The sequence below is a fragment of the Hyla sarda genome, chromosome 6 (genome assembly GCF_029499605.1).
Source record: "Hyla sarda isolate aHylSar1 chromosome 6, aHylSar1.hap1, whole genome shotgun sequence".
Taxonomy (NCBI): Eukaryota; Metazoa; Chordata; class Amphibia; order Anura; family Hylidae; genus Hyla; species Hyla sarda.
Genome location: NC_079194.1, coordinates 14,725,422 through 14,742,924, shown reverse-complemented (window position 1 = coordinate 14,742,924; position 17,503 = coordinate 14,725,422). Strand labels below are relative to the sequence as shown.

The 17,503-nt window shown below is 43.6% G+C and overlaps 1 protein-coding gene across 3 annotated transcripts in view; it reads left to right on the top strand.

The window, feature by feature from the left end:
- The window catches only part of LOC130275348 (calcium-activated chloride channel regulator 1-like), a 50,687-nt gene that overhangs the window by 5,970 nt on the left and 27,214 nt on the right, over positions 1-17,503 (top strand). For all 3 annotated transcript variants that reach the window (XM_056523216.1, XM_056523217.1, XM_056523218.1), the window contains exons 2-5: positions 4,677-4,904; positions 6,217-6,357; positions 10,718-10,865; positions 16,283-16,391. In XM_056523216.1, coding sequence (XP_056379191.1) covers positions 4,749-4,904; positions 6,217-6,357; positions 10,718-10,865; positions 16,283-16,391 — 554 coding nt within the window. In that variant the 5' untranslated portion in view covers positions 4,677-4,748. The remainder of the gene's footprint in view (positions 1-4,676; positions 4,905-6,216; positions 6,358-10,717; positions 10,866-16,282; positions 16,392-17,503) is intronic.

The window sequence follows — 17,503 nt, the reverse complement described above, 5'->3', positions numbered from 1 at the left end:
GCTCATCTCTAGCACACTGGTTGGGACACACTGCCCTAATGTATAAGGCAGAATATGGAGGAAAAAAGCGGAGATAGCGCCGGGTGCTGTGTAGGTGGGTACCCAGGTGGGGGTAACGTATCCCTTGCCGGTGATGGTAGCTTGGTATGCAGGCCAGCAGCGTGTGGACGGAGCCCAGAGGAGAGTCCGTAAAGTAATACAGAAGTATACGAAAAAAGCTGCGATGGCGCTCCCAAGGACGTAACCCGAAGTCGTCGGTATTGATGAAGAATAAATAATTTATTTACAGCATAAGAAAATAATAAATAAAGCAAGACGCGTTTCGGGAGTTACAGCTCCCTTTCTCAATTGCAGGTGGTTCCTGTATACAGCAACCACCTGCAATTGAGAAAGGGAGCTGTGACTCCCGAAACGCGTCTTGCTTTATTTATTATTTTCTTATGCTGTAAATAAATTATTTATTCTTCACCAATACCGACGACTTCGGGTTACGTCCTTGGGAGCGCCATCGCAGCTATACTTCTGCTAATGTATATGGGGACCTTCTAACTCTCTGTTGGGTGAAAGAATGATAGGGCATGTTGGGTTTAAATATATATTTCTTTTGTTTCCACTGTACGGGCATGCTGGGAATTGTAGTTTTGCAACAAATAAAAAAAAGTATTAAAAATCATAGTAAAATCCAGAATCTATATATTGTTCAATAGTTCATGTTTTCCAAATGTAGAATTCCTTGGCTCCTAATTCTGCTGATCCAGGATTCTGCATGTTTTGGGAAATCAATCATTCCGGAAGGTTACACAGAATTCCTCTATGTCCCGGGCGCTGACAGATACTGGAATTTCCTACCGCTGAGTCATGTGACCTCCCCGGTTGGACTTTCTCGCAGTGTGACTCTGAAGTGTTTGTGTCCTTTTTTTCTTTTTCCGGCTCCGGAGAAAAGAAAAATTCATTCTATTCCTTAAGATTTACCTGATAGGGAAACAGTAAGATGCCTATACACCCCGTTTTATTTCTTTATTTATGTTGTATTTCGTCTTTTTTATTAACAATGTCGATTTCTGTGGTTTTTGTGTCGCAGCAGCCACCGATGGCTGCCCGGGCATGCTGAGAGTTGTCGTTTTGCAACATCTGGAGGTCCACAGTTTGAAGACCATCGGCATAGACAGGTTAAAGGGGTACTTCTCCCCTAGACATCGTATCCCCTATCCAAAGGATAGGGAATAAGATGTCTGATCGGACCCCTGAGATTTCCCTGCTGCACCCGACGTTCGTTTAGAGCGCCGGGTTCAGCGCCGTGATGTCATTGTGGCGCCCCATTCAATGCAAGTCTATGGGAGGGGGCGTGACGCCCCCTCCCATAGACTTGCATTGAGGGGGCATGGTCGTGATGTCATGAGCGGGGCGTGACCATGACTCCCAAGTACATATGCACACTCATTGTGGCCAAGTGTGCATGTGCATAGGAGAGTACAGAGTAATGGTTGACAGCTATTCCTTTATTATTCCCAAGTGCACATGCACACTCAACTTGGTCGAGTCTACATGTGCATGGGAAAATATGTAGAAAAACTGACCACTCTTTCTCAGGATTCCCAAGTATATATGCACACTTAGCGTGGAAGACCGTGCATGTGCATAGGGGAATATAAAGTAAGAGCTGACAGCTATTCCTCATGATTCCGAGTACATATGCACACTCAGCATGGCCGAGCGTGCATGTGCATAGGAGTATTTGAGGTAATGGCTGACAGCTTTTCCTAATGACGCCCAAGAACATATGCACACTCATCGTGGCCATGCGTGCATGCGCATAGGAGAATACAGAGTAATAGTTGACAGCTATTCCTTTATGATTCCCAAGTGCACATGCACACTCAACTTGCCTGAGTGTAGATAAGCATGGGAGAATATGAAGTTATAACTGACAGCTCTTTCTCATGATTCCCAAGTATATATGCACACTTACCGAGGAAGACCGTGCATGTGCAGGGGAGAATATGAAGTATTAGATGACAGCTGTTTCTCATGATTCCCATGGACATATGCACACTCAACTTGGTGAAGTGTGCATAGGCATGGGAAAATATGAAGTAAGAGCTGACAGCTATTCCACATGATTCCGAGTACATATACACACTCAGCATGGCCGAGCGTGCATGTGCATAGTAGAATATGAAGTAATAGCAGACAGCATTTTCTTATGATCCCCAAGTTTATATGCACACTCAGCGTGGCCAAGCGTGCATGTGCATAGAAGAATATGAAGTAATAGCTGACAGCTATTCCTCATGATTCCCAATTGCATATGCACACTCAGTTTGGCCAAGCGGGCATATGCATTGGAGAATATGAGGTAATAGCTGACAGCTATTCCTCATAATTCCCAAGAACATATGCACACTCAGCTTGGCCAAGCGTACATATGCATGGGAGAATATGAGGTAATAGTTGACAGCTGTTCCTTTATGATTCCCAAGTGCACATGCACACTCAGCATGGCCCAACGTGCATGTGTGTAGTAGAACATGGCGTTATAGGTGACAGCAATGTCTCATGATTCCCAAGTATATATATATATATATATATGCACACTCAGCATGGCCGAACATGCATGTGCATAGGAGTATATATAGTAATAGCTGACCGCATTTTCTTATGATCCCCAAGTGCATATGCACACTCAGCCTGGTCGAGCATGTATTTGCATAGGAAAATTTGAATCAGGAGGAATATTGGTCAGCTATTACTTCATAAGTGTCTATGCACACTCAGCTTGGCTGAGCGTGCATGTGCATAGGAGAATATGGAGTAATAGCTGACAGCTATTCCTCATGATTCTCGCATACATATGCACACTCAAGGTGGCCTAGCGGTCCTAGCGCCCATAGGATGTGCACGAAATGTATGGAATTTGGTATTGTGAACGGGCCCTAACTTTTAGGATTTCATTGGATTTAAACTCTTCTTAGGGAGGACGTGTGACAACACGAAATGATTGGCAAGAGACAAAGACAGAAAGAATCTGCTGTTACATCTTATAAGTCCGACATTCCGTTCACTATTCGCCCGTAAAACATGTAAAAACACAGAACATGGGGTCAGGAGGTTTATACTGTATCCTCAGGGCAGAGAAAATACCGCAGAGCAGGAGATGTACAATTATAATAATACAACATACATTCCAATAAATAAACCCGCCTGAGGCGCGTTCTCATGTAGGGATATATTGCAGGTATTGGGCAATATCAGATGATTTATTTGCAGATAATTAAGGCCAAAATAGTAGATTTATTCGATGTTTTAGCAACGGTGGAGCTAGAAGATAGGGGGCGCCATAGCAAATATCCAAATAGGCCCCCAAGACTAATAAATGGTGTTTATTTCCCTTGGTCAGTACTCCCCTATATTAACTTCATGTCAGTGGTCTCAAAATTGTGGCCCTCCAGCTGTTGCAAAACTACAACTCCCAGCATGCCCGGACAGCCAATGGTTGGCTGGGCATTCTGGGAGTTGTAGATTTGCAACATCTGGAGGGCCACAGTTTGGAGACCACAGTTTGCAACATCTGGAGGGCCACAGTTTGGCATAGATTTTTATTTTTTTTTTCAAATCAACTGGTGCCAGAAAGTTAAACAGATTTGTAAATTACTTCTATTTATAAATCTTAATCCTTCCAGGACTTATCAGCTTCTGTATGCGCCACAGTAAGTTGTGTAGTTCTTTCCAGTCTGACCACAGTGCTCTCTGCTGACACCTCTGTCCATGTCAGGAACTGTCCAGAGCAGGAGAGGTTTGCTATGGGGATTTGCTCCTAATATGGCCAGAGGTGTCAGCAGAGAGCACTTTGGTCAGACAGAAAGGAAATTCAAAAAAGAAAAGAACTTCCTCTGTAGTAAACAGTAGCTGATAAGTACTGGAAGGATTAAGTAATTTAAAAATCTGTTTAACTTTCTAGCACCAGTTGATTTAAAAAAAATTTTTTTCCACCTGAGTACCCCTTTAATGGAGGGGGGTATGGACTAATGGTTAAAGGGGTTATCCAGGAAAAAAAACTTTTTTTATATATATCAACTGGCTCCAGAAAGTTAAACAGATTTGTAAATTACTTCTATAAAAAAAAATCTTAATCCTTTCAGTACTTATGAGCTTCTAAACTTGAGTTGTTCTTTTCTGTCTAAGTGCTCTCTGATGACACGTGTCTTGGGAACCGCCCAGTTTTGAAGAGGTTTGCTATGGGGATTTGCTTCTAAACTGGGCGTTTCCCGAGACAGGTGTCATCAGAGAGCACTTAGACAGAAAAGAACAACTTAACTTTAAAAGCTCATAAGTACTGAAAGGATTAAGATTTTTTTTTTTTTTTATTGAAGTAATTTACAAATCTGTTTAACTTTCTGGAGCCAGTTGATATATAAAAAAACGTTTTTTTCCTGGAATACCCCTTTAATGGGCAAATTAAATCATATGTATGTAAATCTGCCCTATTATCGGATCAGTCCCACATGTCGGAAATAGTGAGAAATTGAAATTGAAAACAGTGAATGAGAAAGTTGCGCAATTCTCCATTATGTGACAATGAAGCCTTAAGTACACCGAATGGGAAAACCCCATTTTTACAAAGATCTTTAGCAAACATTGCAATAAGATAACATTGTGTAATTGTTGACTAATTCCAGGCCCCTTTAAGGAGGACAATATCTCAGGATAACATTCGTATAACACAAGCCTGACTACACGCAGGGAGAACAATGAGGATCGTCGGGATACTCGTCCTTATCTCGGCCCTACAAGTCATCCAATCCAGAGACTCCTTGGTAAAGCTGGTGAACAATGGATACGAAGATATTATCCTCGCGATAAACCCCAAGATTCCTGAGAACAAAAAGATCATCGAGAATATTAAGGTGAGTCTATATGAAAGATATATGTCAGCTTAAAGGGGCATTCCGGAGGAAAACATTTTCTTTCTTTCTTTTTCCAAATCAAATGGTGCCGGAAAGTTATACAGATTTGTAAATGACTTCTATTTAAAAATCTTAATCCTTCCAGTACTTATCAGCTGCTGTATGCTCCACAGGAAGTTGTGTAGTTCTTTCCAGTCTGACCACAGTGCTCTCTGCTGAAACCTCTGTCCGTGTCAGGAACTGTCCAGAGCAGGAGAGGTTTGTTATGGGGGGTTTTTGGACAAATTCCTGACACGGACAGAGGTGGCAACAGAGAGCACTGTGGTCAGACTGGAAAGAACTACACAACTTCCTTTGGTGCATACAGCAGCTGATAAGTACTGGAACAGTTAAGATTTATTTTTTTTTTTTTTTATAAAAGAAGTAATTTACAAATCTGTAACTTTGAGTAGCCAGTTGATTTGAAAAAAAAAAATTCCTCTAGAGTTCCCCTTTAACCTGATTATTATTTTTTCTTTTTTTTTCTTTAGCCTGGCCAACCGTCTGTTGCTGTGTTTCTCAACCCGTATGCCTTCAGCTACTGCAAAACAACAACTCCCAGCATGCCCGGACAGCCGAAGGCTGTCCGGGCATGCTGGGAGTTGTAGTTTTGCAACAGCTGGAGGTACACTAGTTGGGAAACACTGACATAATATGAATTGGGACCTCCCAACTCTGTTTGGGGAGAGAATGATGGGGCTTGTTGGATATAAATAAAAAAAATGTCATAATGTATATGTGTGCGCATATCCAGTTATATTTAGTTATGTTATTTATTTATTTAGTTGTTTTTGTTTATTTGTTTATTATTTAGTTATGTTATTTATTTATTTAGTTGTTTGTTTATTTACTATTTATTTATTATTTAGTTATGTTATTTATTTATTTATTTCGTTATTTGTTTATTTACTACTTATTTATTATTTAGTTTTGTCATTTAGTTAGTTTGTTAGTTGTTTGTATGTTTTATTTACGGTATTTATTATCAATTTATTTATTATGTATTCATTCATTTTTTTTATCTAGTTAGTTGTTTATTTATTATTTAGTTATGTAATTTAGTTAGTTTGTTAGTTGTTTGTATGTTTTACCGTATTTATTTATTTATGGTATTTATTATCAATTTATTCATTATGTATTCATTTGTTAATTTTTTTTATCTAGTTAGTTGTTTATTTATTATTTAGTTATTTATTTATGTAGTTAGTTTTTTGTTTACTATTTATTTTTATTTATTTATTTATTTTATTTATTTATTCATCTTTTGTTTCAGAAAATGGTTACAGATGCTTCTTCCTACATGTTGCAAGCTACAGAAAACAGAGTCTATATCAGAAGTGCAAAGATTCTTATCCCCAATACCTGGTCCAGCAACAGCTCGTATGGCCGGCCAAAAACCGAGTCCTACGACAAGGTAAGCCCCGTACATTATCTTATTGCTTATAATTGGTGAGGTTAACGCTCTGGGGCCACAAACAATCATGAGAATGAAGAGGATGCATCTCTGGTAGAGATGAGCGAACTTACAGTAAATTCGATTCGTCACAAACTTCTCGGCTCGGCAGTCGATGACTTTTCCTGCGTAAATTAGTCCAGCCTTCAGGTGCTCCGGTGGGCTGGAAAAAGTGGATACATTCCTAGGAAAGAGTCTCCTAGGACTGTATCCACCTTTTCCAGCCCACCGGAGCACCGGAAAGCTGAACTAATTTATGCAGGAAAAGACATCAACTGCCGAGCCGAGAAGTTCGTGACGAATCGAATTTACTGTAAGTTCGCTCATCTCTAATCTCTGGTATAGTGCTGCATCTCTGGTATAGTGCTGCGCTGTCTTCTTAGCGCTCCTTACTAGAGATGAGCGAACTTACAGTAAATTCGATTCGTCACGAACTTCTCGGCTCGGCAGTTGATAACTTTTCCTGCGTAAATTAGTTCAGCCTTCAGGTGCTCCGGTGGGCTGGAAAAGGTGGATACAGTCCTAGGAGACTCTTTCCTAGTAATGTATCCACCTTTTCCAGCCCACCGGAGCACCTGAAGGCTGAACTAATTTACGCAAGAAAAGTCATCAACTGTTGAGCAAGAGAAGTTCGTGACGAATCGAATTTACTGTAAGTTCGCTCATCTCTACTCCTTACCATACAGCAGTGCAGGGAAAAGCAGCCGGACCCATTTAGGAATCTGTCATTCACGTTCCAATCTGCTGATCCTATTAGATGCTGTTAGGACTAGGAGATACGTAAAACCTTTCATCGATCTGTCTGTGCTTTTATAATGTAGAAAATGTTTTTATTCTTTTGTGCCAAGTGCCAAGAAGCTAGAAGCCAAGCCTTGTTTTCAAATCTCACACCTGTGCACAATCAGTACACACAGCGCAGGAACGAGATTTGGATACAGAGTTCCCCTTTAACCTGATTTTTTTTTTTTTTAGCCTGGACAACCGCCTGTTGCAGTGTTTCTCAACCCGTATGCGTTCAGCTATTGCAAAACAACAACTCCTAGCATGCCCGGACAGCCGGAGGCTGTCCGGGCATGCTGGGAGTTGTAGTTTTGCAACAGCTGGAGGTACACTAGTTGGGAAATACTGACATAATATGAATTGGGACCTCCCAACTCTGTTTGGGGAGAGAATGATGGGGCTTGTTGGATATAAATATTATTTTTTTTTAATTCTTTTGTGCCAAGAAGCTAGAAGCCAAGCCCTGTTTTCAAATCTCACACCTGTGCACAATCAGTACACACAGCGCAGGAACAAGATTTGGATACAGGGCTCGGCTTCCAGCTGACTGTCAGGATCTATTCACACGTACCGTATTCTGCGCAGGATTTCATGCTGTGTTCAGTCATTCAGTTCTGCAGCAGAAAATCCTGCGCATCAAATCTGCAGAGAATACTGTACGTGTGAATAGACCATAAACCAACCATTGCGAATCTTTCCCTCATCCTAATTTCATGGATGGAAGCAGAACTGTATTTCGTGCAGATAAATATACGGTTTACCGACTAAAGACCATTTCTCTGTACTGTACGTGTGACTCGTCCCATAGCAGGTTATCTGCACACGCTACACGTTACATCACATGACTGTCCTCCCGTTATCAGTCTAGACCACATACACCACATGGAGTCCACTTAGATGTGCTTTAACCCATGATATGTCAAAACGGCGTCACTGGTAAATGCATGGGGAATTCCGGAATATTTTTTTAATTTTTTTTTTTTTTTGACAATGCTAAAGGTGCTGTAAAGTTAGTGTAGTGTTCATATTATGGTGTCTGTACCTGTGTTAGATGGTGGTTGTCAGGATCCAGACTGGTATGCAGCGAGGACACTGGTGGTGGATCCTCTGTGTCAGTGGGGTGATGGCGTGGGCCGTACCAGGGGAACGGAGTCTAAGGGGGTTACTGGTTTTCACCAGAGCCCGGCGCAAAGCGGGATGGACGTGCAGCGGCAGGTAACCCCCAGGTCGTTCCACCCGATAGCGACTCGACCCCAGCTGACGGCTGAGACAGGCGCGGTACACAGGGACAAGGCAAGAGCAAGGTCGGACGTAGCAGAAGGTCAGGGCAGGCAGCAAGAGATGTAGTGAGGGACAACAGCAGAAGGTCTGGGTACACAGGCTTGGGAACACACTAAACGCTTTCACAGGGCACAAGGCAACAAGATCCAGCAAGGACAGGAAGGGGAAGTGGGTCTTTTTACAAATGGTGCAGGTGCAGGTACTGATTGGGCCAGGCATCAATCATTGGTGCACTGGCCCTTTAAATCTCAGAGAGCCGGCGCGTGTGCGCCCTAGAGAGCGGGGCCGCGCGTGCCGGGACTGAACATCCAGAGGAAGGGTAAGGTGAGGAGATTGGGATGCGACCCGCGGGCGGGCACGTCCCGCTGCGCAGATCGCATCCCCGCCGGTGACACCAGTGCAGCGCTCCCGGTCAGTGGGTCTGACCGGGGCGCTGCACAGAGACGAATGCCGCGAGCACTCCGGGGAGGAGCAGGGACCCGGAGCGCTCGGCGTAACAGTGGTCTCACAATTATTATGTGAACTTTGCCCCAGATGTTCATTTTTAGCAGCATACAAAAGGACTGTTGTCTCGGGCCTTTCCCAGGTTGCACTGCTGCCCGAGACAATTCATCAATAGTCAGGTGTTGAAAGGGAGCGTGTCTGTGCTTCAATGGGTGGAGCGACCGCTAGGTGAGAGCAAGATCATCTCCATAGGGCGGCAGGGTTTTGTAGTTTTAAGCACAACATGTAAGGGAGGCTAGTTGTGCTGCAATGAGTGGGATGGCTGATGTGTGGGAGGAAGAGAAGTCACCTTCCACCTAGAAACAAAGGATCCTGGGGATTGTAGTTGGAGGGAGGGAACACACACAGGAAGTAGCCAGTTCACACAGTGGCCACAGAGACGTGAAACGTGTTGCATTATGGTTATTGAAGAAGTTTTTTCCTACATTTTCTCATGTTGGTCGGTTCAGCGTCTTATGAATCTGCCATTTCTTAGAAAAATCAGTTCTGTGGGATTTTGTGGGGAAGGAAGGCTCCTCCAGCTACTCTCACAGGGCACGGCAGTCCACTATACCACGGAACCACATCCACATGATACCCAGACAGTATGGTGCACAGTACAATACAACATATACATAACATTCACAGCATATATAAATGGCAGAAACATTGACATCAATATACTTTTTCTTAAAGGGGTACTCCACCCCTAGACATCTTATCACCCATCCAAAGGATAGGGGATAAGATGTCGGATCGTGGGGGGGGGGGTCCGCCGCTGGGGACCCTCATGATCTCCACTGCGGCACCCCAGTCATCTGGTGCACAGGGCGAACTTCGCCCTGTGCCGGATGACTAGCGATGCAGAGACTCGTGACGTCAAAGCCACGCCCTCTCAATGCCCCCTCCCATAGACCTGCATTGAGGGGGCGTCACGAGGGGCATGACCGTGACATCAAGATCCTCCGGCGCTGCACCCGACGTTCTAAACGAACGCCGGGTGCAGCAGGGAGATCACGAGGGTCCCAGCATTGGATAGGGGATAAGATGTCTAGGGGAAGAGTATCCCTTTAAAGGAGTTCTCCACTGCCCTGTCTTCCGGATTCCGCTCGCAGCGTCCGGAAGTTTATTACTCTGAACGCTGTGTGCGGGCTTCCGTGTTTGAGGCCGCCCCCTTGTGACGTCACGCCCGCCCCCTCAACGAAAGTCTATGGGAAGGGGGCGTGACCAACGGTCGCGCCCCCTTCCCATAGACTTTCGTTGAGGGGGCGGGCGTGACGTCACAAGGGGGTGGGGGTGACGTTACAAGGGGGTGGCCTCGAATACGGAAGCCCGCACACATCGTTCGGATTAATAAACTTCCGGACGCTGCAAGCTGAGCTCCGGAAGGCAGGGCAGTGGAGAACCCCTTTAAAGTGGTATATCCACAGCCTTGTTTCTAAAGGGGTACTCCAGAGGGGGGGAAAAAATTTTTTCATATCAACTGGTGCCAGAAAGTTAAACAGATTTGTAAATACTTTTGTTAAAAAATCTTAACCCTTCCAGTACTTAACAGCTGCTGTATGCTCCACAGTGCTTTCTGCTGCCACCAGGAACTGTTTGGAGCAAACCTCTTTTTTTCTGGACAGTTCCTTAAATGGGCAAAGGTGGCAGTAGAGAGCGTTGTGGTCAAACAGGATGTTTTTAGGTGACCCATAAATTGTGTCCTCGATCGTGACCCAGTTTACTAGAATTCTTTGATATTCACTTCCTTCTGGCGCTCTTCTTTTTCTTTTAGGCGGACGTCATCATTGCTGATCCTTTTATTTACGGAGATTATCCTTACACCTTGCAATACGGCGGCTGCGGAGAGAGAGGAAAATACATCCATCTTACGCCAAACTTTATCCTGAACGACAAAGTCCTGCGGATATACGGGCCCCGAGGTAAATAAAACCACAACTATCCCGTATTACAGCTGATACGTCGGGTGTCTTATGCTACTTTATCTGTAGACCAATGTTTCTCCACCACTGTGCCTCCAGCTGTTACCACACTACAATTCCCAGCATGCCCAGACAGCCTGTACTGGAAAAAGTCGTGTTGTCTTTTCTGTCTGACCACAGTGCTCTCTGCTGACACCTCTGTCCGTGTCAGGAACTGTCCATAGAATGAGAAAATCTCCATAGCAAACCTCTCCTTCTCTGGACAGTTCCTGATACGGACAGAAGGTGGCAGCAGAGAGCACTGTACGTGACTGGAGAGAACTACATAACTTCCTCTACCACAATGGCCCAGGATTATGAAACTGTGTGAGAGAAAAAGTGGAGAGATTTTTCTACAGCAACCAATCACAGCTCAGCTAACGAGCTCTGGTAAAGTGAAAGCTGAGCTGTGATTGGTTGTTTTGGGAAAATCTCTTCACTTTTTCCCTCACACCGTTTGATAAAACTGGGCCACCAAAATGCCTCCAGAAGTTGCAAAACTACAACATCCAGCATGCTGGGAGTTGTAGTTTTGCATCAGCTGAAGGCACCCTGGTCGGGAAACATTGATCTAGGACAGTGATCTTCAACCTGCGGACCACCAGCTATTGCAAAACTACAACTCCCAGCATGCCCAGACAGCCGTTGGCTGTCTGGGCATGCTGGGAGTTGTAGTTTTGCAACATCTGGAGGTCTGCAGGTTGAAAAACCACTGCTCCAGGACATACGACAGCCAAAGTCTGTTTTGGCATGCTGGGTGTTGTATTTTTGCAACAGCTGGAGGCACACTGTTTGGGAAACACTGCTGCAGAAAGTGCGGGAAATGTTCTTTTCTCTGCTTATATACAATATCAATAGGTGAGGCATGTAAATACCGCCAGGACTCCTAGAGAAAGAGTCCTGCTTGCCCCACCCTGCACAATGATTGACAGTTTTTCAGGTATGCCTTTGTATACACCAAATAAATATATATATATAGATAGATAGATAAATATATAGATATGTGTGTATACAAATGTTTTTATATTTATTTAACCTTAGTTGCAGCTGGTAGACATTGCTGCGGACCCCCTGTGGTCTGGAGACATGCAGCGTTGCGTCCTATCTTAGAGATCTGTGATAAATGACTCTCATCTAGTCATGGGAACCGATCCAGACAAAGTTTCACTTCTCCTCCCTCTTTACTGTTATCTGTCTATAGCAGAAAACAAACTGAATATACTGCCGCTAGGAAAATAACACATAGATTACCTTGTTGCCAGATACCAAAAGGCTTTCTGATTACAGAACATGCTGTAGATCAGTGGTCTCCAAACTGTGGCCCTCCAGATGTTGCAAAACTACAACTCCCAGCATGCCTGGAGAGCCAAAAGATACTCAGCTCAAAGCAAATTTTTTTTTTTTTTTATAAGTTTGTCATTCTTTAAATATCCTTGATTTTGCAGTGTGGTGTGGATTATAGCATATGGTCTTTGTCAGTGTTTCCCAACTAGGATGCCTACAGCTAATGCGAAACTACAACTCCCAGCATGCCTGGAGAGCCTAAAGATACTCAGCTCAAAGCTATTTTTTATTTTTTTTTATAAGTTTGTCATTCTTTCAATATCCCTGATTTTGCAGTGTGGTGTGGATTATAGTCTATGGTCTTTGCCAGTGTTTCACAACTACTGTGCCTCTAGCTATTGCAAAACTACAACTCCCAGCATGCCTGGAGAGCCTAAAGATACTCAGCTCAAAGCTATTTTTTTTTATTTTTTTTTACATTCCTGATTTTGCCGGATGGAGTGGATTATAGTGTATGGTCTTTGTAATGTCCGTTTTTGTGTTTTTCTGTCTTTGGGTCTGTTCAGACACTGTTTTTTGTGTTCTGAGCAGTTTCTGTTCTAATTCTTTCTATATTTGGAAGAGTTAATGCTTTCACCCTATTGCTGTTCGGGTGTGGCTTTAAAACCCCAGCTCGGCCTCCTGTATTCTGGGCTGGTGATTTGTGCAATTCTGACCATATCTGCTTTATCATCCACCTTGTATTTTTCTTGTAATATTTCTGAGTTTTAACCATGGTTAATAGTTTGTATTATTATTCATTTTTGTCTGTAGTACATTTGCCGGTTTTTAGGATTATTGTATGTCCGTTCTGCTTTAGCCTTGTATCTTAGTCTGTGTTCACACTGTGAGTCTCGCTTGTATAATTCCTGTTCTGGTATCCTGGTTCCTTAATAGTGTGGAGTTTCGCTTTGCATAATTCCTGTTTTGGTATCCTGAACTGTAGTCCTCCATGTTGTGGAGTTTGGTTTTTCTTATCCGTTTTTTATAAAGTTCATGATTGCTTATCTTATGTGTTTTTTTTTTTGTTTGTTTTTTACATGCACTGATCATAGTGTACAAGATCACTGATCTAGTGTTTCCTCTGTACATTACCATTGGTCTATAGCGTCCTCTGTACCTTATCACGGATCTGTGTCCTCTGAACTAGAATCCGTTTGTTAGTGTTCTGTGTCCAGTATGAACAATGTTCTATTTTCCTGATCTGTTTAGTGTTTAACATTCAGTTCTTCTGTTCATCCCCTGCATCTTCTAGTTTCTGCTGTATACTTATTCCATACCTTTTCTTGTTCATTTATTCATGTTTGCCATTTATCTTGGTTCCGGTTTCTGAACTGTTTAATTAGTACATTATTAGTACATTATATTCTGCCCTGTTGCCTATTTATATTCTGTCTTGTATATCTGATTGTTTGGTAGTTTTCCCATTATGTTTCTTGCCTGTGACTATGTATATTATTTGTTTTTACGCCCACTGCACTTTGGCTCAGGAAGGGACTGGCACTGTTGTTGTCGATCCGCCGTTTAGGGCGGGTGCGCAAGTAGGCAGGGATTGTGTTATTTGGGACAGCTTAGGGCTCACTCTCCCTGTCCACCTCCGGTCATGACAGTCTTTGTCAGTGTTTCCCAACTAGCGTGCCTCCAGCTATTGCAAAACTACAACTCCCAGCATTCTGGGAGTTGTAGTTTTGCAACATCTGGATGGCCACAGTTTGGAGATTACTGCTGCAGATAAAAGAAAAAAATATATAGAATTATAGAATTTACTGGTGATCCACATAACTGGTACAGAGTAGCAGAGGATCTGACGGCCGGGCACGCCTCACTTATCGGACTCGGTAAATACTTGACATTTTTCACAACCTTGCTTGAGAATCTGTAAGGCTGTCTTTTTTAGTCTTGGCATTCTTTCTTTCTGCGAAAGAAGAGTAACAAACAAATGGCAAAGTAAAGAATAAAAAAGTAAAAAAAATAAAAATGCAGCTTACATCTGGACATGGCGTTTTTGCTAAAAAAAAAAAAAAAAAAAATCCGGTTATTTGCAGTGATTTTTGCTAAAAAAAAAAAAATCTACATGTAGTAACACAGCCTTTAGGTCCATCAGGGCTCAGCTTCCATCTGACTGTCAATCAAGCAGGGACAAGGAGGGGAGGGGGATCGAGCAGACGTTCCAGCCCTCAGCACTTCAGGGTATTGGAGACGCCTCTATGACTCTTTGCACCAGAGAATAAAAGCATTATTCTACATTATGAAATCAAAGACAGATCTATGGAAGGTACCAAGTGTCTCCTTGTTCTAACAACTATCTAAGGCCCCTTTCACTCTGCCGTCGTGTCCCGTCAGAAAAGGTCCGTTAGGCACATTTTTTTTTTTTTTTTGTGCCTTTAACGTCCGTTATCCGGGCGGGGCATACTGGGCAACAATGGGTCCTGACAGATCCCATTTACTATTGTGGGGTCTGTCGGGCACCGTTGTTATTTAGGAGAGTAGTGGGAGAAAAACATGTCGTTTTCCCTGACGTCCGTCCCACTGCCGTGTCACAACAACAGTGTGAAAGAAGCCTAACAGTTTCAGCAGTTTGGAATGTAAATTGTAGGCGACAGATTCCCTTTTATATAGAACCTGTCATTTTGGGTGATTTTAAAGGATAAGCTTCCTCCTCCACCCTCCATAGACTTGTATTGCTTGTCTTGATCTTCCTCCTCATCCCTCCATAGACTTGTATTGCTTGTCTTGATCTTCCTCCTCATCCCTCCATAGACTTGTATTGCTTGTCTTGAGCTTCCTCCTCCCCCCTCCATAGACTTGTATTGCTTGTCTTGAGCTTCCTCCTCCCCCCTCCATAGACTTGTATTGCTTGTCTTGAGCTTCCTCCTCCCCCCTCCATAGACTTGTATTGCTTGTCTTGATCTTCCTCCTCCCCCCTCCATAGACTTGTATTGCTTGTCTTGAGCTTCCTCCTCCCCCCTCCATAGACTTGTATTGCTTGTCTTGAGCTTCCTCCTCCTCCCCCCTCCATAGACTTGTATTGCTTGTCTTGAGCTTCCTCCTCCTCCCCCCTCCATAGACTTGTATTGCTTGTCTTGAGCTTCCTCCTCCTCCCCCCTCCATAGACTTGTATTGCTTGTCTTGAGCTTCCTCCTCCATCTCCATAGACTAGTATTGCTTGTCTTGAGCTTCCCCCTCCATAGACTTGTATTGCTTGTCTTGATCTTCCTCCTCCCCCCCTCCATAGACTTGTATTGCTTGTCTAGATCTTTCTCCTCCCCCCCTCCATAGACTTGTATTGCTTGTCTTGAGCTTCCTCCTCTCCCCTCCATAGACTTGTTTAACTGACAAGTGCTGTTTTTCTTTATCCTATTGTGCCCGGGCTGCAAAAAAAAAAAAAAAAACTTAACTCGTATAAAGAAAAAAAGAAAAGGGAAAGGGCAGAAATACTTAAAGGGGTACTACGGTGCTGAGCATTCGGAACAAATAGTTCCCAAAGCTTAGAGCCGGCGTCGGGGCTCGTGATTTCACGGCCCTGCTCCCTCATGATGTGACACCACTCCCCCTCATTGTAAGTCTATGGGAGGGGGCGTGGCGACCGCCACGCCCCCTCCCATAGACTTACATTGAGGGGGGCGGGGCTTGATGTCTTGAAGGGCAGGGCCGTGATGTCACAAGCCCCGACGCCGACTCTAAGCTTTGGGAACTATTTGTTCCGAACGCTCAGCAACGGAGTACCCCTTAAATTTTTTTACTGTTACAACATACTAGATTTTTCATGAGCCCTATTACCATTAAAAAGGACACAGAGAAAGATGCGCCAGCGCTGCTGGTCGTGCTCAACAATACTCAGTGACCACCAGTCATAACTCACCTTCCTCCGTTCCCCCATGCACCGCTATCGGTCTTTGTTTTTATTTATTTATTTATTTTTTTGCAGCCTGAGCACAATAGGGTAAATAAAAGCAGAGCTGGAGTACTCCTATAAGGCTACCAGATATAGAGATGTTCTTGGTTATATATAGACGTATGTTAAATCTCCCATAATCCATGCTTGGTTTTCACAGGTCGGGTCTTGGTCCATGAATGGGCTCACCTCCGATGGGGAGTATTCGACGAGTACAATGACGACATTCCCTTCTATCTCAGTAAACAGGGCAATCCAGAAGCAACAAGGTGAGATGGAAGGTTACATTTAAAGGGGTTGTCATGTATGGTATCCTGAAATTATATCCTACTGGACCTATAGAAGTTTATGGGGGGGAAAAAAAACTCCCAATTTCTTAGGAAAAAATGACATACCCAGAGAATGCTACCATTATGAAAAACTGTTACTGAGCTACAAAAATGGGGCTAAAGGGTGAAATAATACCCCAAAAAATGCCAAGTGGGTTGGATGTTACATATTTCCTTATCAACTGCCAACTAACATCTGGATACAATGTTTTTGGGCCAAAAAAAAAACTCAAATGCTGCAAATATTTGAGTCTGTCTTTAACCTTAGGGTATGTTCACATGGCAGAATTTCCAATTCTGGCCTCCAAGGATAGTCATGTCTATTCTTTCTGCGGATTTCGCAAGGAAATGCATTGCCGTCTATGAGACTGCTCATTTCCGAGTGGTCTTAGCGCCCGCCAGATTTGTCAAATCTGCGGAATGTCCGCACGTGTTTTCCGTGCAAACATTCCGCACATTTTCCACCGTGTAAAAATACCCTTATAGAGACACTTTACAGCAACCACATGGGCTGTAAGACATAATAGAATGGAGAGTGTTGTGGGCATGCTCCTTGACCTATGCAGAAGTTATTGTGTAGAGGAGGCGGAGCCCTGACAATCGCATATTGTAAATGGCCTGATCCTGTCATATCTATCTATCTCATATCTATCTATCTATCTACAGTGTGTGTATGTGTGTGTGTGTGTGTGTATAAATATATATATATATATATATATATATATATATACATACATACATATACCGTATTTTTCGCCGTATAAGACGCACTTTTTCTTCCCCAAAACTGGGGGGGGAAAGTCAGTGTGTCTTATACGGTGAATACACCCCTATCGCGGCGGTCCCTGCGACCATCAACGGCCGGGACCCGCGGCTAATACAGGACATCACCGATCGCGGTGATGCCCTGTATTAACCCTTCAGACGCGGCGATCAAAGCTGACCGCCGCGTCTGAAGGGAAAGTGACACTAACCCGGCTGTTCAGTCGCACTGTTCGGGACCGCCGCAATTTCACCACGGCGGTCCCGAACAGCCCGACTGAATAGCCGGG